Source organism: Ochotona curzoniae, unplaced genomic scaffold (genome assembly GCF_017591425.1).
Source record: "Ochotona curzoniae isolate NIBS_2020 unplaced genomic scaffold, NIBS_Ocur_1.0 contig_1302, whole genome shotgun sequence".
In the NCBI taxonomy this organism is placed as follows: domain Eukaryota; kingdom Metazoa; phylum Chordata; class Mammalia; order Lagomorpha; family Ochotonidae; genus Ochotona; species Ochotona curzoniae.
Window position 1 is genome coordinate 4,107,860 of NW_024465035.1, and position 24,231 is coordinate 4,132,090.

Below are 24,231 nucleotides of genomic sequence, written 5' to 3' on the forward strand. Positions count from 1 at the left end.
AAAGAAGAGAGAATGGTCTTAATGAATGATACACTGAGCCCAGTGGAAATGCAAGTGCCAGGGGCTAGGTGAACCGGAAGGAGGCCTGGCCTTGGCATAGCACCCAAGTGAAGTGGGCAGTGCGCAGCAGGCCTACCCCATCTCACACCCAGCTCATCCCTTAGCACAAGAGGCCTGACAGTGTGGGAAGGGCTGTCCAGCTCGGCCTCACAGCTGCTCTTGAAAACCCAGGCTAGAGCACAAACTAGAGCGGAGAATTCACTCTCACTGTGCAGATGGAAAGCTGGATCCTTCCTCAACCCCCACCCACTGCCAGTGACCCTCACTGACCTCCTTATCTGCTTTCTGGACCTAGTCCTCACGTCCTTCAAAGCCTGGGTGACTCCGCCCATGCCCAGACTTCTATCATCCCGTTCCCACGAGAGTTTCAACTATGTGACTTCTCTCTGTGCGTGTTGTAGGATCACTGTGTCCTGGGATAGAATCTACTCATTGTTTTTTATTCTCATGAGAGCAGAGCGAGGTAGGGTGTGTGGGATGTGGAGTCCAGGCTCTCGTGCTTCTGAGAGGCCCCGATGAGTGAGAGAGGTAGAGCCGGGATTTGAGCCTGGTTGGTCTGGTTTCATAGCTTGAATCTTTCCCCATGCCCCACTGCATCCCTGAGGCTGGCAGCCCAGTCTCCTTTCTGCGGGCATGGAAGATTGTCTCGTTTCCCAAGATGAAAACCAAGGACGTTCCCCATAGAAGTCGTTCAGTAAACGGGCTCTTCTAGTTGGCACAGAGCGCGTATCATTACACGCATTGCGGATTAACGAGGCATGTGCAGTCCGCTGGGAACCTAACTCCTTCTCATTTGCAAATGGCCCAATTTGCAACTGGCTTTGAGCTCTCAAACCCTGAGCAAGCTTGGGACAGCTTGTTCTAGGCCCCCGCGGGTGGGTGTTGCCAGAGTTTCGGGAAGAAAACTGTTGAGTCGCCAAATTTAGGGAAGATGAGGAAATACGTCCTTCAGAGTGGAACATTCTGAATGAGGTTCCAGGAGTTGTGCTGATAGCCTGAGGGCTTGGCACCTTGGCCGTGCTTCCAAAGAACTTTCCAGAAGCACCTTTCTGCTGTTTCCCTATTGTTGTCAGATGGCTTGTTTCTGAGGAGTGGGGTTTGCCAGCCTCGTCTCCACTTGACTCCGTCTCCCCCATGAGCTCCCACATGAGTAGGAAGTGATGCAGGCAATGGCTCTCAAAGACCATGGCCGGAAGGAGAGTTCAGTGCTGCCCTCCTGTCTCCGGCTTCTCACGAGGCCCAGGCTCCTTCAGGAGCCTCTTATCACACCCCTGACAGCCCTCCAGGGGGGCCCCAGCTGACCCCGCAGTGTCCTCTAACACCTCCACCCCTGTGGAGGGCCCAGACATCCCAAGTGGCATTTTGCATGTTTAAATGGTGATGTGAGTCAGAGGGTTGACTCACGTGCCATTGGGGTGGGGCTGGGGTAGCTGGAGAAGGGGAAAGGTCCCGGCCTGTTTCTGTTTAGCGTTTCACAGCCCTGTGCAAACTGGCAAAACTGAAGGCCTCCAGTGGCCTATGTGTGGGGGGGCGGGGGGGGGAAGCACGCGCTCTGATAAAGCTGAGCCTTCCAGGACTCCTTCTGGGGGGAAGATAAGGAACAGACTGACAGCGGCCTCGCCAACAGACTCCACTAGATCCCTCCGAGTTGGAGCTGGCTGGCCCCTGGGGTGGGCGGGCATCTCAGCAGGATGCAACCTGGTGGAGAGGAAGGGCAAAGTGGAGAAGGGACCTCGGCCAGAGTGCCTGGGAGCTGGTGGTAGTAAAGAGTGGGGCAGGTGGCTGCTGCGCCCCTCACCTGAGCCTCCAGAAGGTGGGGGACTCTGCCCCAGGGCGGAGGCGTGGATGGAATGGAACTCAGAAATCCACACTCCCAGGTCTGCTCCCTAGCAGCCATGTAAGGTCCGTGGCCCCTGATGAACAATGACCTGGAGGGGGCATGGTCCCAGTGCCAGGTCCGTCTTTTTCTGTGTTTGCCCCTTCACTCACCTATCTCTGTCCTCTCATTTTGAAATGGAGAGCCTAATAACGGTCCAAATTCCAGGAGGCTCTGTGCTCAGCAGAGTGAGCTGGCTGGGCCACCCAGTGTGGGGCCACCCATTGCAGCGAGTCCTGGGGAAGCCCACACAGTATCTGCCTGTGACACCTGTCCCTCCGGAAGACGGGGAAGTCCCACTCACTGCCTGGCCTTACTCCTCCTGGCCCCTGGGGGCTCAAAGCTTCTGCCTCTTCGGACTGTCTCTTTGCCTGGAGACAGAGCCCACGGGGGAGAAAGTGGACATGCCCTCAGGGCGTGTATGTGACTTCTGCTGCCTTTGAGCAAGTGTCAGAGCCAGGGGATGGCTTTGGACCCCGTCCAGGATGCATAGCAGCCATTTGGACTGCCAAGAACTCATTAGACTGGGATGTAATTGGAGCCAACTGATGATTTTTTTAAATGTGTATTTTTCATAAAGGCAGTTTCTGGTATATCCTACAGCATTTTTAAGTCTGTGGTAACAGCTTAACTGGTCCCCAATGAGGTTTGCCTCTGGTGCTGCCGCCAGTGAGAAGCTGGCAAGATTTTTATGTGCTAGGTAAAGACTTAATCGGCCAGGCGACATGTTTCCCTGTTTGGCGATCATTAAAATATCCCTCAAAATGTAGTTTGCTTGCCAGGTCACCAACGATGCACTTATAAATATGGAATTTAGTAAAATCATGACGTTCAGCAAAACTGAGAAGTTGTGCTCTAAGACAAAGCGTGCCCTCTCTGGCACTGTTTCCTCCCGGGGAAGTTTTCTTAGACCCTGCTCATGTCCAGCAGCCTGGCTTGTGTGGCTTGGCCCCACAGCCACCTTCCTGCCACCCACACACGCTTGGGTCTGCTCCATTGAATCAGTTCCTCTCCATCCACCGGGACCTTGAAACCCGGTCCTCATCCTGCCAGTGTGCTCATGGCACCGCTCCGCTTTGTAGCCTCACCCTTCTGGGGGTTTTCCTGGGGTTACAGTCCAGGTCCCTTCCCAGCACACAGAGACTCTCTTAGGAAAATATCCCCAGGGCTGGGTTTGCATACAAGTGAGTCTGAGCTTCCCTCCACACGTGGTGGGGGGCAGGCCCTGCCTCTGAGTCCCCTTGCCCCTCCATGCCTTCCCTGTCCTCCCCCTCATTCTCCTTCCTCTGATGCATCTCAGTTCAGGAGCCATTTGCACTGGGGAATCTGGCTGGCACCCTGTCCTGGGCACATCATATGTGATACAACATGCCACCGTTTGCAGATGCACAGCCCTGTGGCAGCAGGGTCATTCAGGGTAGTGAAACTCTCTCCAGGAAGCTAGCTCTTTATCCGCAGCTTCCCAGCCCAGAAGGCCTTGGCCGCGCAGCGTCTGTGGATTCGGCTGTGGTAGGTCGTCTCCATCCTCGGAGCCGCCCAGCTTGTCTTCTGTGTCTGGCCTCCTTGGCTCACACTTTGTCCTCAAAGCTCATCCAGAGCACAGAATTCTCCCCAACTTTTAAAAAATATATATTTGTTTATCCAAAAGGCAGCATGATAGAGAAGCAGGGTTGAGGGAGTGAGGGAGGTCTCCCTTCTGTTGATTCACCTCCCAGATGGCTACAGCAACTAGAGCTGGACCGAGGCTGAAGCCAAGGAGCTTGGTACTCCAGGTGGGTCTCCTGTATCCTTGACAAAAACTCAAATACTTGAGCTGTCTGCTGCTACTTCCCTTGTGTGTTAGCAGGAAACTAGATTGGAAGCTGAGTAGCTGGGACTTCAACCAGCATTCCAATATGGGAGGTACATGTTAGCTTAACTAGTTTTTTTTTTTTAAAAGATTTTTATAATTGGAAAGTCAGATATACAGACAGGAGGAGAGACAGAGAGGAAGATCTTCCTTCCAATGATTCACTCCCCAAACAGCCTCCACTGCTGGAACTGCACCAATTAGAAGCCAAGAGCCTAGAGTCTCTTCCGGGTCTCCCAAACAGGTACAGGGTCCCAAGGCTTTGGGCCATCCTTGATTGCTTTCCCAGGCCACAAGCAAGGAGCTGGACAGAAAGTGGGACCACCAGGATTAGAACCAGCACTTATATGAGATCCCAGCATGTGCAACGCAAGGACTTTAGCACTAGGCTATTGCGCCAGGCCCCATGTCAGCTTAACTCTTTCAGAACTATCCTGTGCCTAGAGACAGCTGTGGTCCTCCTTAGTCCACGTCTATCTCATAGGTCAGGAGTCAGGTTCTCCCCTAGACCTCTGGGATCCGTTGGTTCTAACCACACGCTCCCAACGTGCTGTACTCTATTGAGGCTGCGTGAGCCATTCTTCTTCGTTCTTTGGATTCAGCCACGGAAAAGGGCATGCAGCAGCAGCAGCAGGAGGGCATAGAGAGATACAGACCCAACTTAGGGAGCTGACCACTGCCGGAGGCCCCATTCCCGGCCCGCAGCTGGTGCCTGGTCCAGGTGACCCTGGCCATCATCCAGATGTCTTGGCCCATGCTGTGGCGTGGCTGTGATTTGAGTGTACGCATCATCCAGTGTGCTCGTTTCAAGGCTTGGTTCTTATCAGGATCATGTGGGATGCCATAGCTCTTTGAGAGGTAGAGCTATGGGGAGGTCCTGGACCACCAGGTCCTTGCCCTCCAAGCAGATTAAGGTAGCCCTCCTGCGAGGTTGTTACAAAGTGGAGGCCCAGCCGCAGCCACTCCCTCTGCCTTCCTGTTTGTTCATGTGGTTCCTTTCCCATCTGCCCACCTTGGCTCCCCAGCTGAACCTGGGCAGTGCTGTTCAGGCTGTGGGTGTTCAGACCCATGAAGCAAACGAGGCTGTCCCCTGTGTGAGGTCCTCCCACCTCCAGCGTTTCATTAGAGCCATGGATACTGCAGACTGATGGGGAGCTCCTGTGCCAACAGTTTTCAAACACATTCTCCACAGATCTCAGCACAGAAGGACAGGCTGCAGTGGGGCCAGCTGGAGCAGACATGCATAGCTGGGGGGCATGGGCCAGGACAGTGAGTCCATGGCATGGGCTGGGAGAAGCAGAGTTAGCCAGTCCGTGACTGTCATTTCTCCTCTCCATGGGACTTGGAGGCCCACCTGGGACGGGGTGGTGTTGGGGGGAACCAGCAGCGGCACATGTGAGAATGACACCCTATCCTAACAGGAGCCCCATAGAGTGAGATGGTGATGGCACTGGTTTCGTTTGGCCCCAATGAGTCAGAGGGAGAAAGTGATCCCCTGGGAAGGAACCCACCCAAACTTGGAGGCTGAGCGTTCCATGTGGGCCAGATGACAGGCAGGGGCCTGGGGCAGCAGGAATGCCTGGTAGAGCCCACAGCCAAATGAGGCCTGGATCCTGGCGAGGTGTGGAGCCGCAGCCCCCCTCCATCCCACCTTTGCTGTGAGAGGCTCAACCTGGAGGTCTCAGAGTTGTTTACACTTTAGCGGAGCTGTGGTTCTTGACACCATAAAGATATTATTGACTGTCCTTGTCAGCGGGTCCTCCAGTGGAACCCAACCCAAGCCTTTGGGAAAACGACCCAGGAAGGACACAACCCAGGCTGGAGGTTACACCATCTTCCATGGGGCAGAGTGACATCTGTCCTGTGGATGAAAGACCTGGGCCCCTGTGACCGCCTACTGGCCCTTTCATCCAGGGAATGAGGTACCAACCCTTCCACACTCAGCTTCCTGTGTGTGCCCAGAGGAGGAAGAAGGATGGACGTGCCCCGAGGATGGTCATCTGCCCTAGGAGGAAGGGTTCCTCAGGGACCTGTGACCCTGCTCTGCCCTGCCCCATTCCCCTCCAGGAGCTCAGGTGGGAGCAGAAGGCTGACCTGGTGGTAACCCCATGCCTGCTCTCATTGCAGCGAACAGCAGCCGCTTCCAGGCCGAGCTCTGCAGGAAGCACTGGCAGGACCTGCCCCCCAGTAAATGCCACAGCACCGCCCAGGATCCCCGGAGGGAGACCAGCAGCATGTGGGCCCTCATGGTGGTGGCCCAACTGCTAGCCGGCATTGGGACCGTGCCCATCCAGCCATTTGGGATCTCCTATGTGGACGACTTCGCAGAGCCCAACAACTCTCCCCTGTACATCTGTAAGTCAGAAGGGAGGGCTGGGGCAGGACAGAGGGTAGGTGGGGATAGTGGCAGTGGCTGAACCCCTCTCTGCCTGTGATACTGTGATGCATACAGAGGCCTAGGCTCACACAGACCTGCATGCCCACTCTATGCCCTCAGAGCTGGGCAGCTCCGGGCAAGGGTCTGAACTCCAAGGTCCTGGGCATTTCCTACCCCGTCTGTTGGGTAGGTGCCACGTGGCTGTGGGATTACCTGAGATGCTGGATGTCTGTGCTATACCCTGTGCCAGGCACGTGGCACCCAGGTCAATAGCAACTGCTGCAGGACACACCTCTTCTCCTAGAGCATAGCCAGCCTGTACCCTTAGGGCAAACCACAGAGCATCTGCAGAGCCCATATCCCAGATCAGACAGACCACACCTTTGGATCCTGTGATCCCACCCATGAGCCACATACCTTTTTCCACCAGCACACCCTGAAGCCCATTGGTCGGGGAATAGGCCACCTTGCTTCTGCACACATGGGTGTCGTGCCTGGTCCTGGCTGTGTATGCGGTGGGTGTGGGCTTGTCAGGGGGACAGCTGTGGCAACAGCTCAGGAGTCCCCCTGCACACAGGAACCTGGGCTACCAGACCCTGTTGGTCCACCTGAGCCTTTTTTCTCCTCTTCTGCTCACAGCCATCCTGTTTGCCATTGCCGTGTTTGGCCCGGCCTTCGGGTACCTGCTGGGCTCTGTCATGCTGCAGATCTTTGTGGACTACGGCCGTGTGGACACTGGTAAGCCTGTGCTGGGAGCACTGTCTTGGAGCACCTCCCCCCCCCCCCATTCAACCAGGGCCAGGAAGCTGCAATTCCCCTAACTTGGTGTTCCTCCTTCCAGTCTGGCTACACTCCTGCAGCCCCTCAGCCAATCGAGCAAGACCCTGTGGCTCTCCTCTTGCCAGGGCCAAGGGCTGTGCTGGGCTGTGCAGGGTGAACTGTGAAACCTGCTTTCTGCAAGAAAGAGGTCTGTAGGAGACCTTTGAGACCTAATCAAGAGTCTTGAGTTTTCCACCATAATCAACTATCAGGATGTAACACTTAACAGTAAATCTATGAATCTTTCTGGAAAAAAAAATATATTAATTTGAAATGCGGAGGAGAGATCTCCTCTCTCCGTGTTGACCCTCTGAATGCATGCCAACAGTTGAGGCGGAGCCAGGTCAAAGCCAGGAACCAGGAGCGCACCCCGGCTGTCCCAACTGGGCTGTAGAATCCCAGCTGCTTGAATGTCACCTGCTGCCTCCCAGGGTGCACGTTAGCAGGAGGAAGGAATTCGAAACAGAGCTAGGACTCAAATCCCAAGCTTGCATCTTAATCACCTGCCAAACGCTTGTACTGGTTCGATGAGTCTTTGAGTCTGAGACATTCATGAGTTTCAGAAAAGATGTATGAAGATGGGGTTGGTGTTGTAGTGTAATGGGTTAAGCTGCCATTTACGACACCAGTTCCAGTATGGGAAGGTTGGTTTGAATCCTGAGCCACTCAACACTGGCTGTTGTGGCCATCTGGGAAGTGAATCCGTAGATTCACCATGTGAATGGCCCCTGGCTTCGGCTCAGTCCGGCCACAGCCAGCGTGAACCAGAAGAGATTCTCTCTCTCTCTCTCTCTCTCTCTCTCTCTCCTTCTCTCCCTTTCTCCCTCCTGTAAAACAACCAGCAGATCAGAAATTGTGCATTCATTCAGCAAACACCGTATCCTTTGATTTCCTTCCAGCTGCTGTGAACCTGAGCCCAGGGGACCCCCGCTGGATTGGAGCCTGGTGGCTGGGCCTGCTCATTTCTTCAGCCCTCTTGGTCATCACCTCTTTGCCCTTCTTTTTCTTCCCTCGGGCAATGTCCAGAGCTGCAGAGGTAAGGTTCTGGGAGCCCATGACCCTTGGATGAAGGGTCTTAAAGGTGGGAGTTCAGTGGATCTGAGAGGCTGCAGCAGGCTGAACAAGTTGGGGAGTGAAAGCCCAACGCACCTTGCTCGGAAGCTTTGCGAGAGGAAGGGTGCTGATGGGTCCTCATAGCACCACACACACACTTCATGTGGGAGATACTGAGCTGTGAGCCAATCAATGCCAAGACTCAGCCTGGCCCATCAGTGTTAGCGGGGTACAGCACTGTCTGACTCTGAAGGACAGAGGAAGGTGGGGTGCCTAGCCCTCTGTGTGCTGGAGGAAGGGATCTGGGAAGGACAGGATGGAAAATCTGGAAGGGAAGTCTGGCTGTTAGACTTCAGAGACTCAGACTTGTCCGGATGCTGTGGCTGGTTGGCAGTGTCTTGCTAGACTCAAGTTGGATGATTGGGAAGAAAGACCTGCCCAGGGCCACATCCAGCAGAGAGAGGAGGCCAGGGCAGGCTGGGTACCCTAGAGGGGTGCCTGGAGGAGCTGCACAGCAAGCTGGATTAGAACACCAGATGGAGCTTGGGCCTAAGTGTGAGCCAGAAAGAGAGCTTGGCCTCCAGCAATGAGGCATAAGAGCCAGGCTAAGTATGGGAGGAGAGTCAGGGGCAGGCGGCTTCAGCTTGCCTTGGGGCCAGGCCTCAGAGATTGGCAGTACGCCCTTGCGGTCTGAGGGCAGGCAGACCAGGGCTCAAATACAGCTCTGCTGCTTCCCAACCAGCCAAGTGATCTCAGGGCAGCTTGTTCCCATGTCTCCTCTTGGGTAAAATACTCAAGACTGTGCCAGTAGCTGCCTGGTAAGGAGGTGATGAGAAGTGAGACAACACATGTTCAAGGCTAGGCATGGCCTGACCTTGGCAATGATCATGTTCAGAGAGCCTTGCACCCACAGTGCGAAGGCGCTGGGGGCATCAGGCAGAGCTGACAGGCTCCAACTAGGCAGTAAGCTTGCTTAGGTCATGTGTCCAGGACTCAGGTAGAAAAGTGGCCAGCACAGGGCAGGTGTCATCATTGGGAAGCCCAGGGAGGAGACGGAGTGCACAAATAGACAGGGCATTTGGGACCAGTGTGGTTCAGAAACCAATGGTGCAAGTGGAAGCTGAGGGCAGCTGGGACAGGAAGGGACAGGACCTAGGACAGCGACTTTGGCAGTGACCTGAGCAAAGTTATCTGTGCAATGTTGAGAGGCCTATAGGTGTGTGTGTGGCAGGGGACATCAGTGCCAAAGCCCCAGGCACACTGAAAGGTTGTGGGGGGACAGTTTGCTCCAAGTGCTCATTCTCTGGGTGTCTCTCTCCCTCCTTCTGCAACGCAAGGCTACAGGGACCAGAGAGGAGCAGGGTCCTGGGGTCACTAACACTCGCCTTTTGCTGCCTTCAGGGATCACCTGCCACAGCAGAGGAGGCGAGGAAGATGGAGGAGGTCAAGTCCAGAGGCACCCTGGTGGATTTCATTAAACGTAATGACTGGGCTGGCCACCTCGGGTGTCTGTGGCTGACTACCCTGAGTGGGCAGGCTCAAGATGGGTGTGTCTGGATTGGCCACCTTGGGCAGGCAGGCTCAGGGTGGGTGTGTCTGCGGCTGGTCACCTTGGGTGGGTGGTCTCAGGGCGGGTGTGTCTGTGTTGGCCACTTCGGGTGGGCGGGCTCAGGGTAGGTATGTCTTGGGTGGAGTGCATGGTAGGGGGAGAAGCAACAGTAGCAGGTTTAAGGCATGATGGTGGCACCTCACGGGTGTGCCTATACCCCTGACCCAGGGACTGAGCTCACAGCCCTCCCCACCCCCATCTCCACCCAGCTCCGCTCCATCCTCCCTCTGGGTCCCATTTCAGGTTGCCCCCTACTGATGTCTTTGCGGCATACTCTTGTTTTATGGTGGTGGTGAGCATGCTGAATTGGCATCCCTGGGTAGACAGTCCACAGTGCACATGGTGGCCTGGGGCCTGGCCCTGAGAATGGCAGGCGAGCCCCCAGGAGGAGCAGGAGGCTGTGGCAGGTGCGCGGCCCCTGACACATTGCTTGCTTGCAGGCTTTCCACGCATCTTCCTGAGGTTGCTGATGAACCCGCTCTTCTTGCTTGTGGTGCTGGTCCAGTGCACCTTCTCCTCCGTCATTGCCGGCCTCTCTACTTTCCTCAACAAGTTCCTGGAGAAGCAGTACGGAGCCTCGGCCGCCTATGCCAACTTCCTCATTGGTGGGCATCTGAGGGTGGGCTGGGCTTCCCGCTTCCCCAGGCAGGACTCACGGGTAGAGGGGGCAGGCTGGACACAGGCACGAGACAGGAGAGGACTTCCTGGGAGAAAGCATTTCAAGGACATTTTTTCTGATTGGCAGTTGAGGCTGTTCTTGGCAGTTGAGGCTGGGAGCCTCCTTCCTCTATGTTGAGGATGCTGGCAACCCTGACAATTCTCCAGAGCCCCCACTGTCACCCAGAGCTACTGAGAAGGAGAGGGACATGGGATCGGGGTGGTGGGGGGTGGAGGGACAGGAGCTCCCAGGCTTTCTCCAGGGACTGGTGACAGTCTGCTTCGCTGAAAGCACATGACCCCATGAGCTTCAGCTCAGCTGCACACTGCAGGGTTTCACAAAATGCAAATGCCCGGGCCCACCCACCCTGGTCAATGAAGCAGGATCTGTGGAGTGGTGGCCACTGATGGGGCTACCCGCCCCCAGTAGCCTGGGGGTGTGACCACACAGACTCAGGAATGATTTGAAGGTGGCTCCTGAACCCCTGGCCTCTTGTGCCACCCTTGGTGGTGGCTTGGCCCCTCTGGTTTTCAGTCTCCACCTGCTGCTACCCTTGTCCCCAGCCAGCTGCGTGTGGTCCCAATGAAGGTGCAGTGAGATGCCAGGTATTGAAAGGTGCTTAATAGATACACATTCAACACACATCCCTCTTGCAGGAACGGCCCCTCTTCTTGACTCTTTACACAGGTTGGGCAGTCTGCTGCATTAAGTGAACTCTGGCAAACAATGAGTGATCCACTTATGTCAGCTATTCCCATTGGAATGTAACTCACCAAGTGTGCCTTCCTGAATCCACATTCCCTTTCTGGCTGCCCACACATGCCCCAGACTGCGTGCCCACGTGGCTTCATCTCTTCCTCTTGCCCCCTGCAGGTGCCGTGAATCTGCCTGCAGCGGCCCTGGGGATGCTACTGGGAGGCATCCTCATGAAGCGGTTTGTGTTCCCGCTGCAAACCATCCCCCGTGTGGCCGCCACCATCATCACCATCTCCATGATCCTCTGCGTACCTCTCTTCTTCATGGGATGTTCCACACCGACTGTGGCTGAGGTCTACCCCCCAAGGTGAGGGCAAGAGCGGGTGCAGAGATCCCCATTCCAAAGGTCTGAGCCTGGGTCCTCCTTCCTGCCTCCTGTGCTCCTTCCTTCTGTTCTGATCCCTCAGGCAGTTGCGTAGACAGCCAGATCCTGCATGTGTTTCATTGGGTCCTCGCAGACTCCAGGCAATCGGAGTCAGGGCCTTCTCTCTTTTTTCTATTGAAATGCACCTGTGAAGGAATGCGCTAGGTTGAATATCTGCTCTGGGGCGGCTGTAATCGCAGCACCTCATGGAGCTGCTGTAGAAGGATGGAAGGAGACCAAGATCTGAAAGCAGTGGCAGGCTTAACCCAGTAGGGCAAGCGAGGAGGAGGGCAGGGAAAGTAGACCCGTCAGCTTGCGCAGATCAGCGAGGCTCCTAGAGTTCCCGTCTGGCATCACATTCTAGAGCCCAGGCTGCTGAGCAAGGAACATGCTCCTGACTTGCTCCTTTCAACAGCCTTTGCTTTCATGTAACCTTAGCCTCGTGAGGTTGCCATGTTTGGAGTCACCGTGCCTTCTGTGTCTTTCTCCTTGAAATAGAGTTGTTTGTCTTTGGTGAGCACTGGAGAAAGGGGGCCCCGGTGTAAGGTTGGCTCAGCTTGGGCAACACCCTCTCCCCACTTCCAATTTTGCATCAAGGAAAGTGCGGAAGCCACAGGCCTCTGGGTAGTCCTCCCTGCAACATCAGCGCCAGCTTTGTCATCCAACATCAGACTGGCGTGCACTCTGGTCTTGGCACTCTGTGTCACCTGGAGGAAGTTACTTTGCTAACCCTTTATTTGCCCACCAAGAAAGGATGAATAATCAGTTGTAGACTCTTGATGACCATGCAAGGAAAGCCCCGGGCACACTCACTAACAGCTGGCCTTTGTCACTGTCATTAACTCAGTGTAATTCTGGACTGCAGTGATCAATCCCTCCCTAGATCTGCCTCAAGACCTTGATTGTCACAGATCCAGGACACGTGGGAACAGGAAGATCAACCAATGAGAGGCAGGAGCCCAGTGCTCCGGGCAGTGTCTGTGTCAATCCTGAGGACAGGCTGCCAAGGGGAGCCCAGCTTACCCCGGGAGGCCAGCTGCTGCCTTCAGTCTGAGTGCAGCCAGACGCGAGGGAGGGCACACATGTGAGATCTCCAAAAAGTGCCTGAAAGGGAGTCCTGGGAAAAAATTGCCTACATTTTATCGATGCTTGCACAAAAGTGAACTTAACTTTTCCATTTTCTAAGAAATTTCTGAAATGCTCTTGCATCATTTCAAATTTTTCCAGTGGCTCTTGGTTAGCAGATTGGTTAGCTGGCTGTTTGGTTGGCTGCTCGGTTGGCTGGTTGGTTGGTTGGTTAGTTGATTAGCTGTTTTTTTACTGGTTGGTCGATTGGCTGGTTAGCTGCCTAATTGACTGGCTGTTTGGTTGGTTGGTAGCCACTGGCTCGGCTGGTCAGTGGGCTGCCATCGTCCACCTGTGCTGGACCATGGGGTTGCTGATGCGGCTTTCCAATGATGACATTAGTAGGTTTGGGTTCCAGGTAGCAGAAGTAACAGAGAGGCAGCGTGGCCACCCAGCAGTGGCAGGTTCACCGTTGACTGCAACAGGCATAGCTCTGAGCCCGGGGTAGCACTGGCCCAAGACAAACAGAGACCCACAAGCCCATTAACCAGGCCAGGAACTCACACTGGGCTGCAGCCATCGAGTTTTCTTCTGTCTTGCTTTGATTCTCTGTTTCTTGTTTTATTGGCAGCACATCAAGTTCTATGAGTCCGCAGCCCCTCGCCTGTCGCAGGGACTGTGCGTGTCCTGATTCCATCTTCCACCCAGTCTGTGGAGACAACGGCATTGAGTACCTTTCCCCTTGCCATGCTGGTTGCAGCGATATGAACATCAGCTCTGCAGCCTCCAAGCAACCGGTAAGGGCAGCCAGGGCCCCGGGGGACAGGAGGAGCCTGCTGAGGTCCCAGTGCTCAGTGTGGCGCCCTCACAGATGGCTCCCCAGCTCTGGGATGGGCAGGGCTCACTCCATACCCATCACCAGGGTACTGGCCTCTCCAGGGCCACACCCACCTCCCTCCACTTCTCTTTCCTCTTGCCTCCCACCTCTCCCTGCCTCCCCCTGCCTCAGGTCATGCCCATGCCCCAAATCAGTTAAACACTGTCTGAGACTCAGTGAATTCACATTCTTGAAGCAGAAGCAAATTGAAGTACTTATCCAGCTGATGTCTGCAAGCCTCCTCCTGACTGATCCTGTGGGGGCACCTGCATGCCCTGTGTGCCCCAGCCACGCTACAAGGGCACACACATGGACAGGTCCCAGTGAAGCTGGGGCAGAGGGCCTCTGTCAGGTGGATCTGGAGGGCGAGAGGCAGAAGTGCCACTCAAAGATGCTTAGCTCTAAAATTCAGCCCCTAGGTGTGCTGTGACACTGGCCTGCAGTCAGGTCTGGGGCTAGGAGTGGAGCATTTCCATTCAAGGCCTTCCATCACCATGCAGGGCAGCCCATGTTTCCTGTGCTCTTGGGGCAAGACCCTCCCCATCCCTCTATGAAGGCTGCAGCTCCAGGCTTCCTCCGGGCAGCCAGCTGCAAACCAACTTGAGTCATTTGTTTAGGGGCAGAGGATTTGGCATTGGGTCTGTCAGACAAGGCCCCTGCCCTCAGAGGGGTGGTGTTCTATCTAGTAAGTGCAGGAGAGTTCTAGAAAATAATCCATGCCTTGGAGCAGTTCCGTGGGACAGTAAGTGCCTGGAGGCCTCCCTGAGGGTATAGCCTTAGAACAAAGCAGTCAGAAACAGAAAACCTGTGAGAAGCCAGGAGCAATGCGTGGAGGCAAAGGGCACACGGCAGGGACACATCCCTAGGGCGTGAGCGTGCTGGACAGTGCAGCAGGAGAGACTGGCTCATGTGACCCTTGAGGCATGTCAGCCCACCCAGGCCAGGCAGAGGGCAGGGGCCAGAGCTCCACAACCCTTGTTAGGGCATGAGGTCTGAGGACAAGGTTGTACCTGCTCCCTAAAGCCCACGTGGAGGCCACAGGCACAGTGAGCAGCCCCGACCATCAGTCTCTGAAAGGACACAACAAAGCTACTTGCCTGGCCAAGGAGGAGTGTGGCTCTCGGGCAGAGCGAGGGCCAGGAGTTTGAACCAGATGCTCTCTCACTTACCTTCCAGTTGGAGGAGTCAGTGGTGGCCTCTGTGGTTTCCTTATCTGTAATTACTTAGCTCTGACTCATCTACTCTCAGAAATAATCTTGACAAGTTTCCAATAAAAGCAGAAGTGCATCAAGATAAAAATCCAGTAGCATTATATCAAAGAAAAAGATAGTAAGTTATAAGGGGGGAAAAATCTCTTGAAATCCAAACACAGAGAGATAAAAGCAATTTGTGTATAACTTAATATCTGAGCTTCCCAGGAGCCAGCGCAATAAGAGTACGTAGTTCCCGCCAATGTCTGATGGAAGGAGGTATGCCAACTCATTCATTCCAGAATCAGCCCCATAGCTGCTCTTAAACTTCAGTGGTCACAGGCTGCAATGGCAGCCATGAGTGACCTCTGCCCAGCTCCCAAGAGGACAGAATCTGAGAGCCAGCATGGACGTCTGAGCAGGTGTAACCCTAGCCATGTTGATTAGCTCCTGTTTTCCAACTCCACTTTCTTTTCATAGATCTACTTGAACTGCAGCTGTGTGACTGGAGGCTCGGCTTCGGCGAAAGCAGGGTCCTGCCTCATCCCCTGCGCCCACTTCCTGCTCCCCACCATCTTCCTCATCTCCTTCGCTGCCCTGATCGCCTGCATGTCCCACAATCCCCTCTATATGATGGTCTTGCGGTGAGTGGTGCTCTGTGGCGAGGGGTAGGGGCTGGGGCTGCCTTCTCCCCTTGTTTCTCTCCATTTACCGGGACATCCAGTGGCCTACCCTCCCTGCTGCTCCTGTCTGTGGTCCTCTGAGTCTCCACAGGCAGGGTCTGGGGCTAGCACCTGCAGCAGGCAGGCCTACAGGGCCTTTAGCACCATGCATGATGCATACTTCTTTGGCACCAGGGGTAAAAGGGCCAGTGAACTGGCATATTAAATTGAGGCGAGGTAAGAGGTTCAGTAGCTGTCCTGAGAGGTGGCCCAGAGAAACCGTGTCCTCAGGGCTTAGCAAGAGAACAGGCAGGTGCTCAGAGCCCCTGGCATGTCTGTCACGTCTCCCACCACCACTGCCACCATCTTCTCAGCCACTCCCTGCTCTGTATGATGCTGCAGTGGGGGCTCCCACATGCTGCCCAGATCAGGAGAGCCACAGTGGCCCCCCTAGCCCTCAGCTGAAGCTGCACAAGGCCACAAGGAGGTGAGCAAGCCAGTGCACAGGATCGTCACCCTCCCCCAGCCTCCTGAGAACTGCTCTCAAACCCTGGAGTCAGGGTCGTCATGGAGAGCTGAGCATCGCTCCGACCACAGGGTGGGCTTTTCTGCACACTGCTGCTCTGGGTGCACTAAGGCTATGCTGAGACTGCCAGGAGATCCCAGAAACACCAGGGTGTCTTACTGAGGCATCGTCCTGGGGCAGGTGACTGGAAGCATGCTGGTTAATGTCAAGGTTAAAGACACCAGTGGCTGTAGGAGACACCGGCATTGTGCATTGTCGGCCTCTGTCCCAGCCTCCAGCCACAGGGAATGTAGACAGAGTGGCCTGAAAGCCAGAACCAAGGAGGGCAGAGACCACAGCCAGGTCCAACTGAGTCCCATTTAAAGAGTTGCCCAGGGTGAGAACCACGATGAGGGTAGCATCTGGGTTGAACTGATGGGAGGACCTAGAGTTGTAAAAGGAGCATCACCAGATCCAGTTCAAGGCCCTTTCCACTGGGAGCCTGGTGGATGTCTTTCTCTCCTGCTTGTACCACAGTGGGTATTCCCATCCCTGGGCCATCCTGGGAGCTGTTTGCCAGCAGCACTCTGGTGGTCACGGTGGAGGGGTGAAGCTGCCCATGGCAGAGGTCTGAGGGCTCCTTATGAGTTTCCTCTCGCACTGTGCCTCTGTCTGGAACATCTTCCCCAGCAGGTGCCCACTGGGGAGTATGCGTGTTCAGACCATGCAGCAGCTTAGGGCCCCATTACCCAGCAGGTGCCTGTCAGCTCCTACAGGCAGCGGGACCCCTCTTCTTGATCTGCCATCTGGCTGGCCGTCCGTCCTCTCTCTGAACTTACCCTGTCAAACATATATACCCCTCTGGTGAGGAAGGGTAGGGACAGGAGAAGCCACACAATGTGTGATTCAAAATGTAGGGCTTGATGCAATGGCTTAATTGGCTCATCCTTCCCCTTCAAGCTTCGGGATCCCATAACGGACCCGGTTCAAGTTACAGCTGCTTCACTTCCCATTCAGCTTATGGCCTAGGAAAGCAGTAGATGATGGCCCAAAGCTTTGGGCTCCTATGGGAAACTTGGAAGAAGCTCCCGGCTTCATATTGGCTCAGCCCTGGCCATGGTAGCCACTTGGGAAGTGAACCAACAGACAGAATGTTTTTTTTTTCTGTCTCCCCTCCTTTCTGTGTGTCTGTCTTTCCAATGAAAATTTAAAAAATCTTTAACTCCCACCTACAATGTCTGTATGGGTGCTGGTTCATGCCCTGGCTGCTCCACTTCCAACCCAGCTCCCTGTTGGGAATGCAGCAGATAATGGCCCAAGTGTTTGCATCCTGTACCTCCACTTGCATCCTCAAGTGGAGTCCTGGAAGAAGCTCCTCTTGGCTCCTGGCTTCAGCCTGGCCCAGCTCCAGCTGTTGAAGCTACCTAGCGAGTGAACTACTGCATGAAAGATCTCTCTATATAACTCTGCCTTTCAATCAAATAAACCAGTCTTAGAAAAAAAAACCTGTAAAACCTCTGGCTAAAAAATGCTTAGGAATTTCCAAGGAGCATTCCACCAAACCAAAGCCTTCATGAGGGTGGAGCTGTGCAGCTGCGTAGGTCAGAGGCCGTGAGAGCTGGCCCGAGGCGGGGAATTCTTGCTGCGGTCCACAGGGAGCCTGCAGCTTGGGTCCCTGATGACACCGTGTGTGCCCCAAGGGCTGCCTGCCTGGTTCGGGAGCCAGGCCACTGTTGAGACCTGTCTCTGCAGCATGCCTGCAGGTCCTCCACGCTCAGCCGCTGGAATCCACCACCTGCCTTCCTGGAAGGGACTCTGGGGCTGCCTTGAAAGCCACTCACACCACTGGTTCTCCATCAAGGGTGTGCAGCAGGGTCTCCGTGTGGGGAGCTGGTTAAAGTGCAGGTGTTGGGGACACGCCCCTACATCTAACTCTGGCTGGGTGAGGGGTGAAAATGTGTGTTTCTGAACACTTCATCCCAGAGACCGCCGCTGCTGCAGACCCGGTGACCCACTCTGAAGGCCTCCAGAGGAACATTCAGACCCCAACACCATGCAGCCATGGGAGGGCTGCTTCGGGCTCAGACTGGCTGCCTCCTGTCCCACATCCTATTCCTGCCTCCCCTGGTGATTTCCTCTCTTCCTTTGCAGCGTGGTGAACCAGGAGGAAAAGTCATTTGCCATCGGTGTCCAGTTCCTGCTGATGCGCTTACTGGGTAAGTGGCCTGCGGGCGAGTGGGCTCTTGAGGCATAGGGATGACAATAACCCCACCACCAACTCCATCATCTCCTACATGGGATGCAGGGAGGGCCCAAGAACTTGTGCCGTGTTCCGCTGCTTTTCTAAATGCCTTGCTAAGAAGCCAGATTGGCAGTGCAGCAGCCAGGACTCAAAGCAATGCCCACCTGGGCTGCCAGCAGCAGCTAAATGTGCTGTGCCACATTGCCAGCCCCTGCAGGTGGATTCATGCACTGCAGTGGCACATGGGCAGTCCAAGGAGGGAGGCTTCTGTAGCTGCCTTGATGAGGTCCCTCCCCACAGGAGCTTCCTGCCAGGCTGGTTGCAGGGTGGGAGCCCAGGGGGTTCAGTGTATCCCCACCCAGGGCCAGCCCTGGAGTGTAAGCGCACTGCATGCTGCCTGTCTGAGCCCAGGTAACCCTGTGCAATATCCTGGCCTTTTCCACTCTAAGCGGCTGGTGTAGGAGCAGGTCAGGTGTCACCAAAAAGCAGTGCAGCTGCCCAGACTCCCTGTGGGTTCCAGGGGGTGGGTGGGGCCCTGCACGCACACATGCACCTGCAGCGGGGTGGGGGCAGAAGAGGGGATGCTGGGGAGCTAGCCCCAGTCGGGGGTTCTGCCTGCAGCCCCGTGACAGCTGAACTCTCCCTCTTCTCTCCCAACCTCTGCCAGCCTGGCTGCCCGCTCCAGCCCTCTACGGCCTCACCATCGACTACTCCTGCGTCCGGTGGAGCTTTCAGTGCTCCGGGCGGCGAGGGGCCTGCATCTACTATGACAACGATGCCCTGCGGGACAGGTGAGACGCCAGCAAGCCAGCCTGCATGTGGAGGAGGTCAGGCCCTGGCTGGAGCAGAGAGTGAGCCCCTGGGCGCCTGTGGACAAGGGACAGGACAGGCAAGAGTCCCACTGGGATGGCGCCTGCTGTACTGTCATTGTGGGGAGGTGGGGGTGGAGAGAGGAGGCTTTGAGGGGAAGGCACAACAGCACATCCCCACCAAGGCAGGGGGTGCTGGAGGCAAAGGGGGGGAAGCCTTGGCCATGCAGCCACCTGGTGGGTGTGCAGTGGACACTGAGGATGACTGGGCCAGGAGTCCCAGGCCCTGCTCCCCCTTGCTTTGTGCGTGAAGAGAGTGAAGACGGTTCCTGAAGCGGGATCCCATCCCTGCCCGGGACCACTGAGGTCACTCTTGCTGATGGCCTTGGCCATAGGGACGCGTGCTGCCAAGCCCCTCCCTCACGGCTACCATGTCCTCCTGCTCCCTCAGGTACCTGGGTCTGCAGATGGGCTACAAGGTGCTGGGCACGCTGGGACTCTTCCTGGTCAGCTGGAGGGTAAAGAAGAACAGAGAGTACAATGTGCAAGAGAAGGCAGCCGGCCTCATCTGAGCACGCGCCCTGCCCCGGGCCTCGCTGGCCCGGCCACACTGCCTTACTTACTAGTGTTAACACGCCCTTTCTTTTGTGTTTTTTTGTTTTGTTTTTTTTTTTTTTAATATGAGGGAAGACCCTAGCCACCATTTGCCTTCCATCTCTCCATCTCTCAGAGGACCCCACTCCCGGCTCCTGGGAGCTACTATGTGCCCCAACTGGGTGGGCACAGAGCTGTGCCCGAGTTCCTCTTGGTGCTGGATCCCCACCAAGGCAGCCCTGCCCCTCACCAGCCTGGGAACAAAAGGACTGCCTTCCCTCCTTCTTAGGGCGCCCAGCTCCCACCCTGCAGAGGGAAGGATGGGAGAGAAGAAGCAGGGATCCAAGCTAGCTGGGTCGGGGAATACCTGGCAGTGCTTGTGCCTGGGTTCAGCATCGGCAAGGGGCGCGTGAGAGGAGGCAGGCTCCCTTCCCGCCCTTCCAGCCCCCGGAGGCTGATTTTTTGGGAATCCACCATATTGGAAAGTAGGGCCCTGCTAATGATTCACCTGCAGGCTCTCCCAGGAACCATGAGGAGGGGGTCACCCACAAACCTTTCTGCCCCCCGCTTCTGGAACCATCCATGTCTGTCCCTGTCTTCCCGGAGGCACATGTCAATCTGAGAAAGCCACCACCAGGCGAAGACCAGAGGGGCCTGCAGCTGGCCACCATGCCCATTCACCAAGTGTGTTCTGGGAGAGATGAGGTGGCTCCGTGGGGACTTCCCTGTTGGATTCCCGCCTGGGTATCAAGGAGTAAGACGACACAGCTGAGGTGTCCCCAGCATGAGAGACAAGCCAAGCAGAGGCCGACTGGCGCCACTCGGTGGCTGTCACCCACAAAGCAGGTGTCCAACGAGGCTGGGTCACCAGGCTTCACACACTAGATATCATCCATCAACACCTGCTCGGCCCCTTCTCCTTGCCTCCAGATAGGAGGGAGCCCACAGCATGCCAAGGTTGACGGCTACGGCTGTGTGGGATGGACATTCAGAGGCAGGAGCCCTGCACAGCAAAGACTCTTGTGTGCCAGACACAGCTGTTGGGTGAGGGCATTGTAAGACGCCATTTCTCAGCTCCCTGCAAGGAGTGGAGGACAGCATGAGATGAGGAGGAGGAGGAGGGACCCAGCCTGGCAGAACCCAGAGGCTGGCAAACCCAGGGCCCTTCCCACTCACTGACTATGCACCTGCCCTGTGCTGGATGGAGACAAAGTTCCCAGGGCCCCCAAGAGTCAGCCAGTTGTTGGCCATCACTAGACGTTCCCCTTGAATGCCAGTTGTCGTGGCGGACCCTGGCGGGTCCCTCCACCCACATGCTCTGGAAAGATCCACATGGATCTCCACATGGTGATTGGTCAGACTGCTATGAGACTGAAGGAAGTGCCGGGGAAAGCCGCCTCATTCGGGAAGGGAGGTTGGGGGTCTGCCTGGGACCTGGTATCGGCAATGCTTCAAGACCATTTCCCTGCAACTAACCTTGGTCTTCCTCACCGCAGTTTAACCCAAGGCTCAGGGCACTGCCTTTGGCTGAGCTCACGAAAGAGGAATGCCACCTTCTGAGCCTGGCATGTTGGTGGCCCTCTTGAGCCTCCCTTTTATTATGATATTATTGTAATGATGTAATAATTATCATTTTACTTTGGACTTCACTTGCTTGTGGATTTGTGCTGTCCACATACAGCTGTTGGAGAGCAGGTGGAACCTGCACTTACAGTCCGGTGAGCTGCCCTCTGGAGCCCATGGCCTTGGGATGTTGTGGGGGAATGCCACTCCCAGCCCATCAACACACACGGGCAGGCACCCAGTGTTTCTCACTCTCTCAGTGATGTTTCCCAGGCCACTGTGTAAGGCCTATGGTGCTTGGCTTGCAGAGGCCTAATCGTTACCCTGGATTTTTAAAGCCAGAAGTGGGACTCACCACAAACAGCCAAGGCCACGACACAAAACTCACAACACTGGGTCAATATCAGAACCATGAACATCCCAACCAGTGCTACTGCCCTTCCCCCACCATCAGACAGCAAATGATCCCCCCCTGCTGCCAGCAGGGGATAGCAGGACCACACCCCTCGCCGTTCTAAAGCAGGGCTCAGCAGACTCACAGAGAAGGTTGTCCATGCACATCCCAGCCCTGTGTCTGACACAGCGCTCAGGCCTCTGCTAGAATAGCAGGCCCCCCAGGCGCTTGGTGGATCTGACCACAAGTGAAGCATGGGGTACTATGGTCTTCCTGAAAGGCTGTGAGGAGTGAGCGGGCACGTACAACCTTCAGAGCACTCAGTGCCTGCCAGAGTCTGGTCTGGTGTCATCGTGTAAGATATGGTGCATTCTTGACATCAGTTGAGCCTGGCTGACCGGCTGGTGATGTGACGTCATCTTTCTTGGGTCTGCCTCCATGCACGAGTTCCTGGGTACCCATCCCTCAAAGCCACTGTGCTCTTAGGTCCTGCTGAGTGCCTGTGCCCCTCACTGAGTCCGGAGACCTTGCAGAGGCCAACCCAGGGCCGGAGTCCTCTGCTAGTGCACACACTCCTATCCACACATCCCAATGCCCCATTCTTTTCCCCTTCCTAGTTCCGCCCCGGCCAGTCCTAGGCAGCCCACCCCTCGGCACCTCTGCCTCTCCCCCATGCAACCCAGCCACTCCAGGGCAGAACAAAAGGAAGGGTCTGCAGGCAGCTTTTGGCATCATCCTTCCCGGGCCCTCCTTGGACCAGGGAAGGGGTAAATGCAGAGAGAACCAAACGCCATGGCTACTTCTGTTGTCGTTTGGCTGGAAGCCCTCTGCAGTGGTCCTAAGCACAGCCCAGGACCGAGATCCTCCTGGTCCTGAGGCCTCGCTCAAGATGAGGCATCTAGAATGGAGGTGATAACCAACATAGCCCACTCCAGCTTGCCAGCAGTCCATGAAACTGCGCTGACGGAACACTAAGCCAGGGAATTATAAGAAAGGCATGGAGTGGCCAGTGTGCTGGTGCAGCGGCCTTAGCCACCACCTGACACTGCAGCATCCCATATCACGACACCCCCTCAAGTCCTGTCCGCTCCTTCATCCAGTCCCTGCTAATGCACCTGGGAAGGCAGCAGCAGAAGAGGACTCAGCACTTGGGCCTCTGCTACTCATGTGGGAGACCAGGGGAGAGTTCCAGGCTTCAGCCTGCCCCAGCCCTGGCCATTGAAGCTGTTTGTGGGAGTGAATCAGCAGGTAGAGCATCTTTCTCCTTCTCTCTGTGTGTGTGTTTAACTCTACCTTTTGAATAATTCAGATGAATCTTTTATAAAAGAGAGAATCATAGAGAGAAGGAGAGTTTGTGAGCAGGAAAGGCCTTGGGGGACTCTGTCCCAGCTAGAGTCCCTCTACTCCTTGCCCCACTGTGACTGCCCAGCAGCTTCTCCATAAAGGAAAGTCGCTATCTGGCCTCCAAAAGTGAGAGGGAGATTTAAGCTGGGGCTTGCACGCAAGCAGTGTCAAATGGATAGTAACTTGTTACGTTTTTCCAGAGAGATTTTCAAATGGTTTCGTATGATGAGAGAGAAATCGGGGAGGAAAGAGTGACCAAACCCAGGAGAAACTCCCATCTTTCACAACCACAGGAATTCCACCCGGGAGAAGCACTGCTCCTGCTGCTGCCGGCTGCGGCTGGCTCACTGTAATCTTTTAGCAGGGATTAAATATGTGCAAGCCCGTAGTAAATCATCAGTGGGAGAAGGCTGTCCTGTCCTTTTGTCCCCTTTCCACCCCTGCACCATTCCGCACAGGGTCTGTCCACCTTGCTCAAGTCCCTACCCACCAGGCACCAGCTGTTTCTAGATAGTAATAACAATAAAACCTGTGGCTGGCACTGTGGCACAGAGAGAAAAGCTACATCCTATGGTGCTGGCATCCCAAATGGGGACCAGTTCAAGCCCTGGCTGCTCCACTTCCATCCAGCTCCCTACTAATGGGAAGGCAGAGGAAGATGGCCCAAGTGCTTTGGCCCCTGCACTTTACTAATGTGCCATGTTCCTCCCCTGGAGACCTGGAGGAAGATCCTAACTCCAGCTCCAGTATTTGCAGCCATTTAGGGAGTGAACCAGTGAGTCACAAATCTTTCTCTGTTTCTCCTTCTCTCTGTAACATACATGTGGTGACAGTAAGAACTAAAATACACACCGACCTTCACAGCTCCCCAGGCTGTTCAGTTCACAAGCTTCTCTCATGCTCTGGTCAGCAGCAGCGTGACCGTGCTGTGACCATGAGCCTCACCAACCCCAGAGGCCTGGCAAGGCTCTGTCTTGCTCACCTTTAGTCCACATCGGGTGTAGGGGCTGTCCAGGGCAGGGGCTTTGAGTGGTAGCTCAGCAATCCCAACTGCCTGGATCCTGAGTCACCTCCACTCGGTCATGCGGTCATGATGCGGGGAGGCAGGGGAAGAAAGTTCTGGAAGCTCCTCAGGGTTACGTGGTGCTTTGCAGAGAAGAAACACAACTTGACTCCAAGCCCATTGGCAGGTGCTGGTCACATGGCCCAGCCTACCCGCTGAGGGGGCAAGCAGGGGTCATCCAGAGGGTGCTCAGAGGAGGGGGAGGGCAGGTAGGTGGGCACCCAAATCCTCTCCATGGGCAGCAAACCTGGGAGGACACGAGGGCTTAGGTCACCAGCTAAGCAAGCCTTGTCAGGCATTGGGGTGGCAAAAGTTCAAGCAAGCAAGGTTTCCCCCTCAAGGAGGCATTCACGGCGGGTACAGCTCCAGGCAAGGCTGAGGCAGAAAGGCAGGGAGCTAAAAAGGAGGTGATGATTGAGAGATGCAGGTCAAGTGGGGGCAGACAAAGGAGAGGGTGGGGGAAGGTGGGTCCTCAACAGGGAGGAGAGGACAAACCCGTCTG

The 24,231-nt window shown here is 55.6% G+C and overlaps 1 protein-coding gene across 1 annotated transcript in view; it reads left to right on the top strand.

Annotated features, from left to right (window-relative positions):
• Positions 1 to 19,343, top strand: part of SLCO2A1 (solute carrier organic anion transporter family member 2A1) — a 59,042-nt gene extending 39,699 nt beyond the window's left edge. Inside the window, exons 4-14 of the mRNA XM_040965175.1 lie at positions 5,913 to 6,140; positions 6,802 to 6,900; positions 7,881 to 8,017; positions 9,436 to 9,514; positions 10,084 to 10,248; positions 11,175 to 11,364; positions 13,118 to 13,283; positions 15,034 to 15,197; positions 17,872 to 17,936; positions 18,630 to 18,753; positions 19,223 to 19,343. Coding sequence (XP_040821109.1) covers positions 5,913 to 6,140; positions 6,802 to 6,900; positions 7,881 to 8,017; positions 9,436 to 9,514; positions 10,084 to 10,248; positions 11,175 to 11,364; positions 13,118 to 13,283; positions 15,034 to 15,197; positions 17,872 to 17,936; positions 18,630 to 18,753; positions 19,223 to 19,343 — 1,538 coding nt within the window. The remainder of the gene's footprint in view (positions 1 to 5,912; positions 6,141 to 6,801; positions 6,901 to 7,880; positions 8,018 to 9,435; positions 9,515 to 10,083; positions 10,249 to 11,174; positions 11,365 to 13,117; positions 13,284 to 15,033; positions 15,198 to 17,871; positions 17,937 to 18,629; positions 18,754 to 19,222) is intronic.
• Positions 19,344 to 24,231: the final 4,888 nt, after the last annotated feature.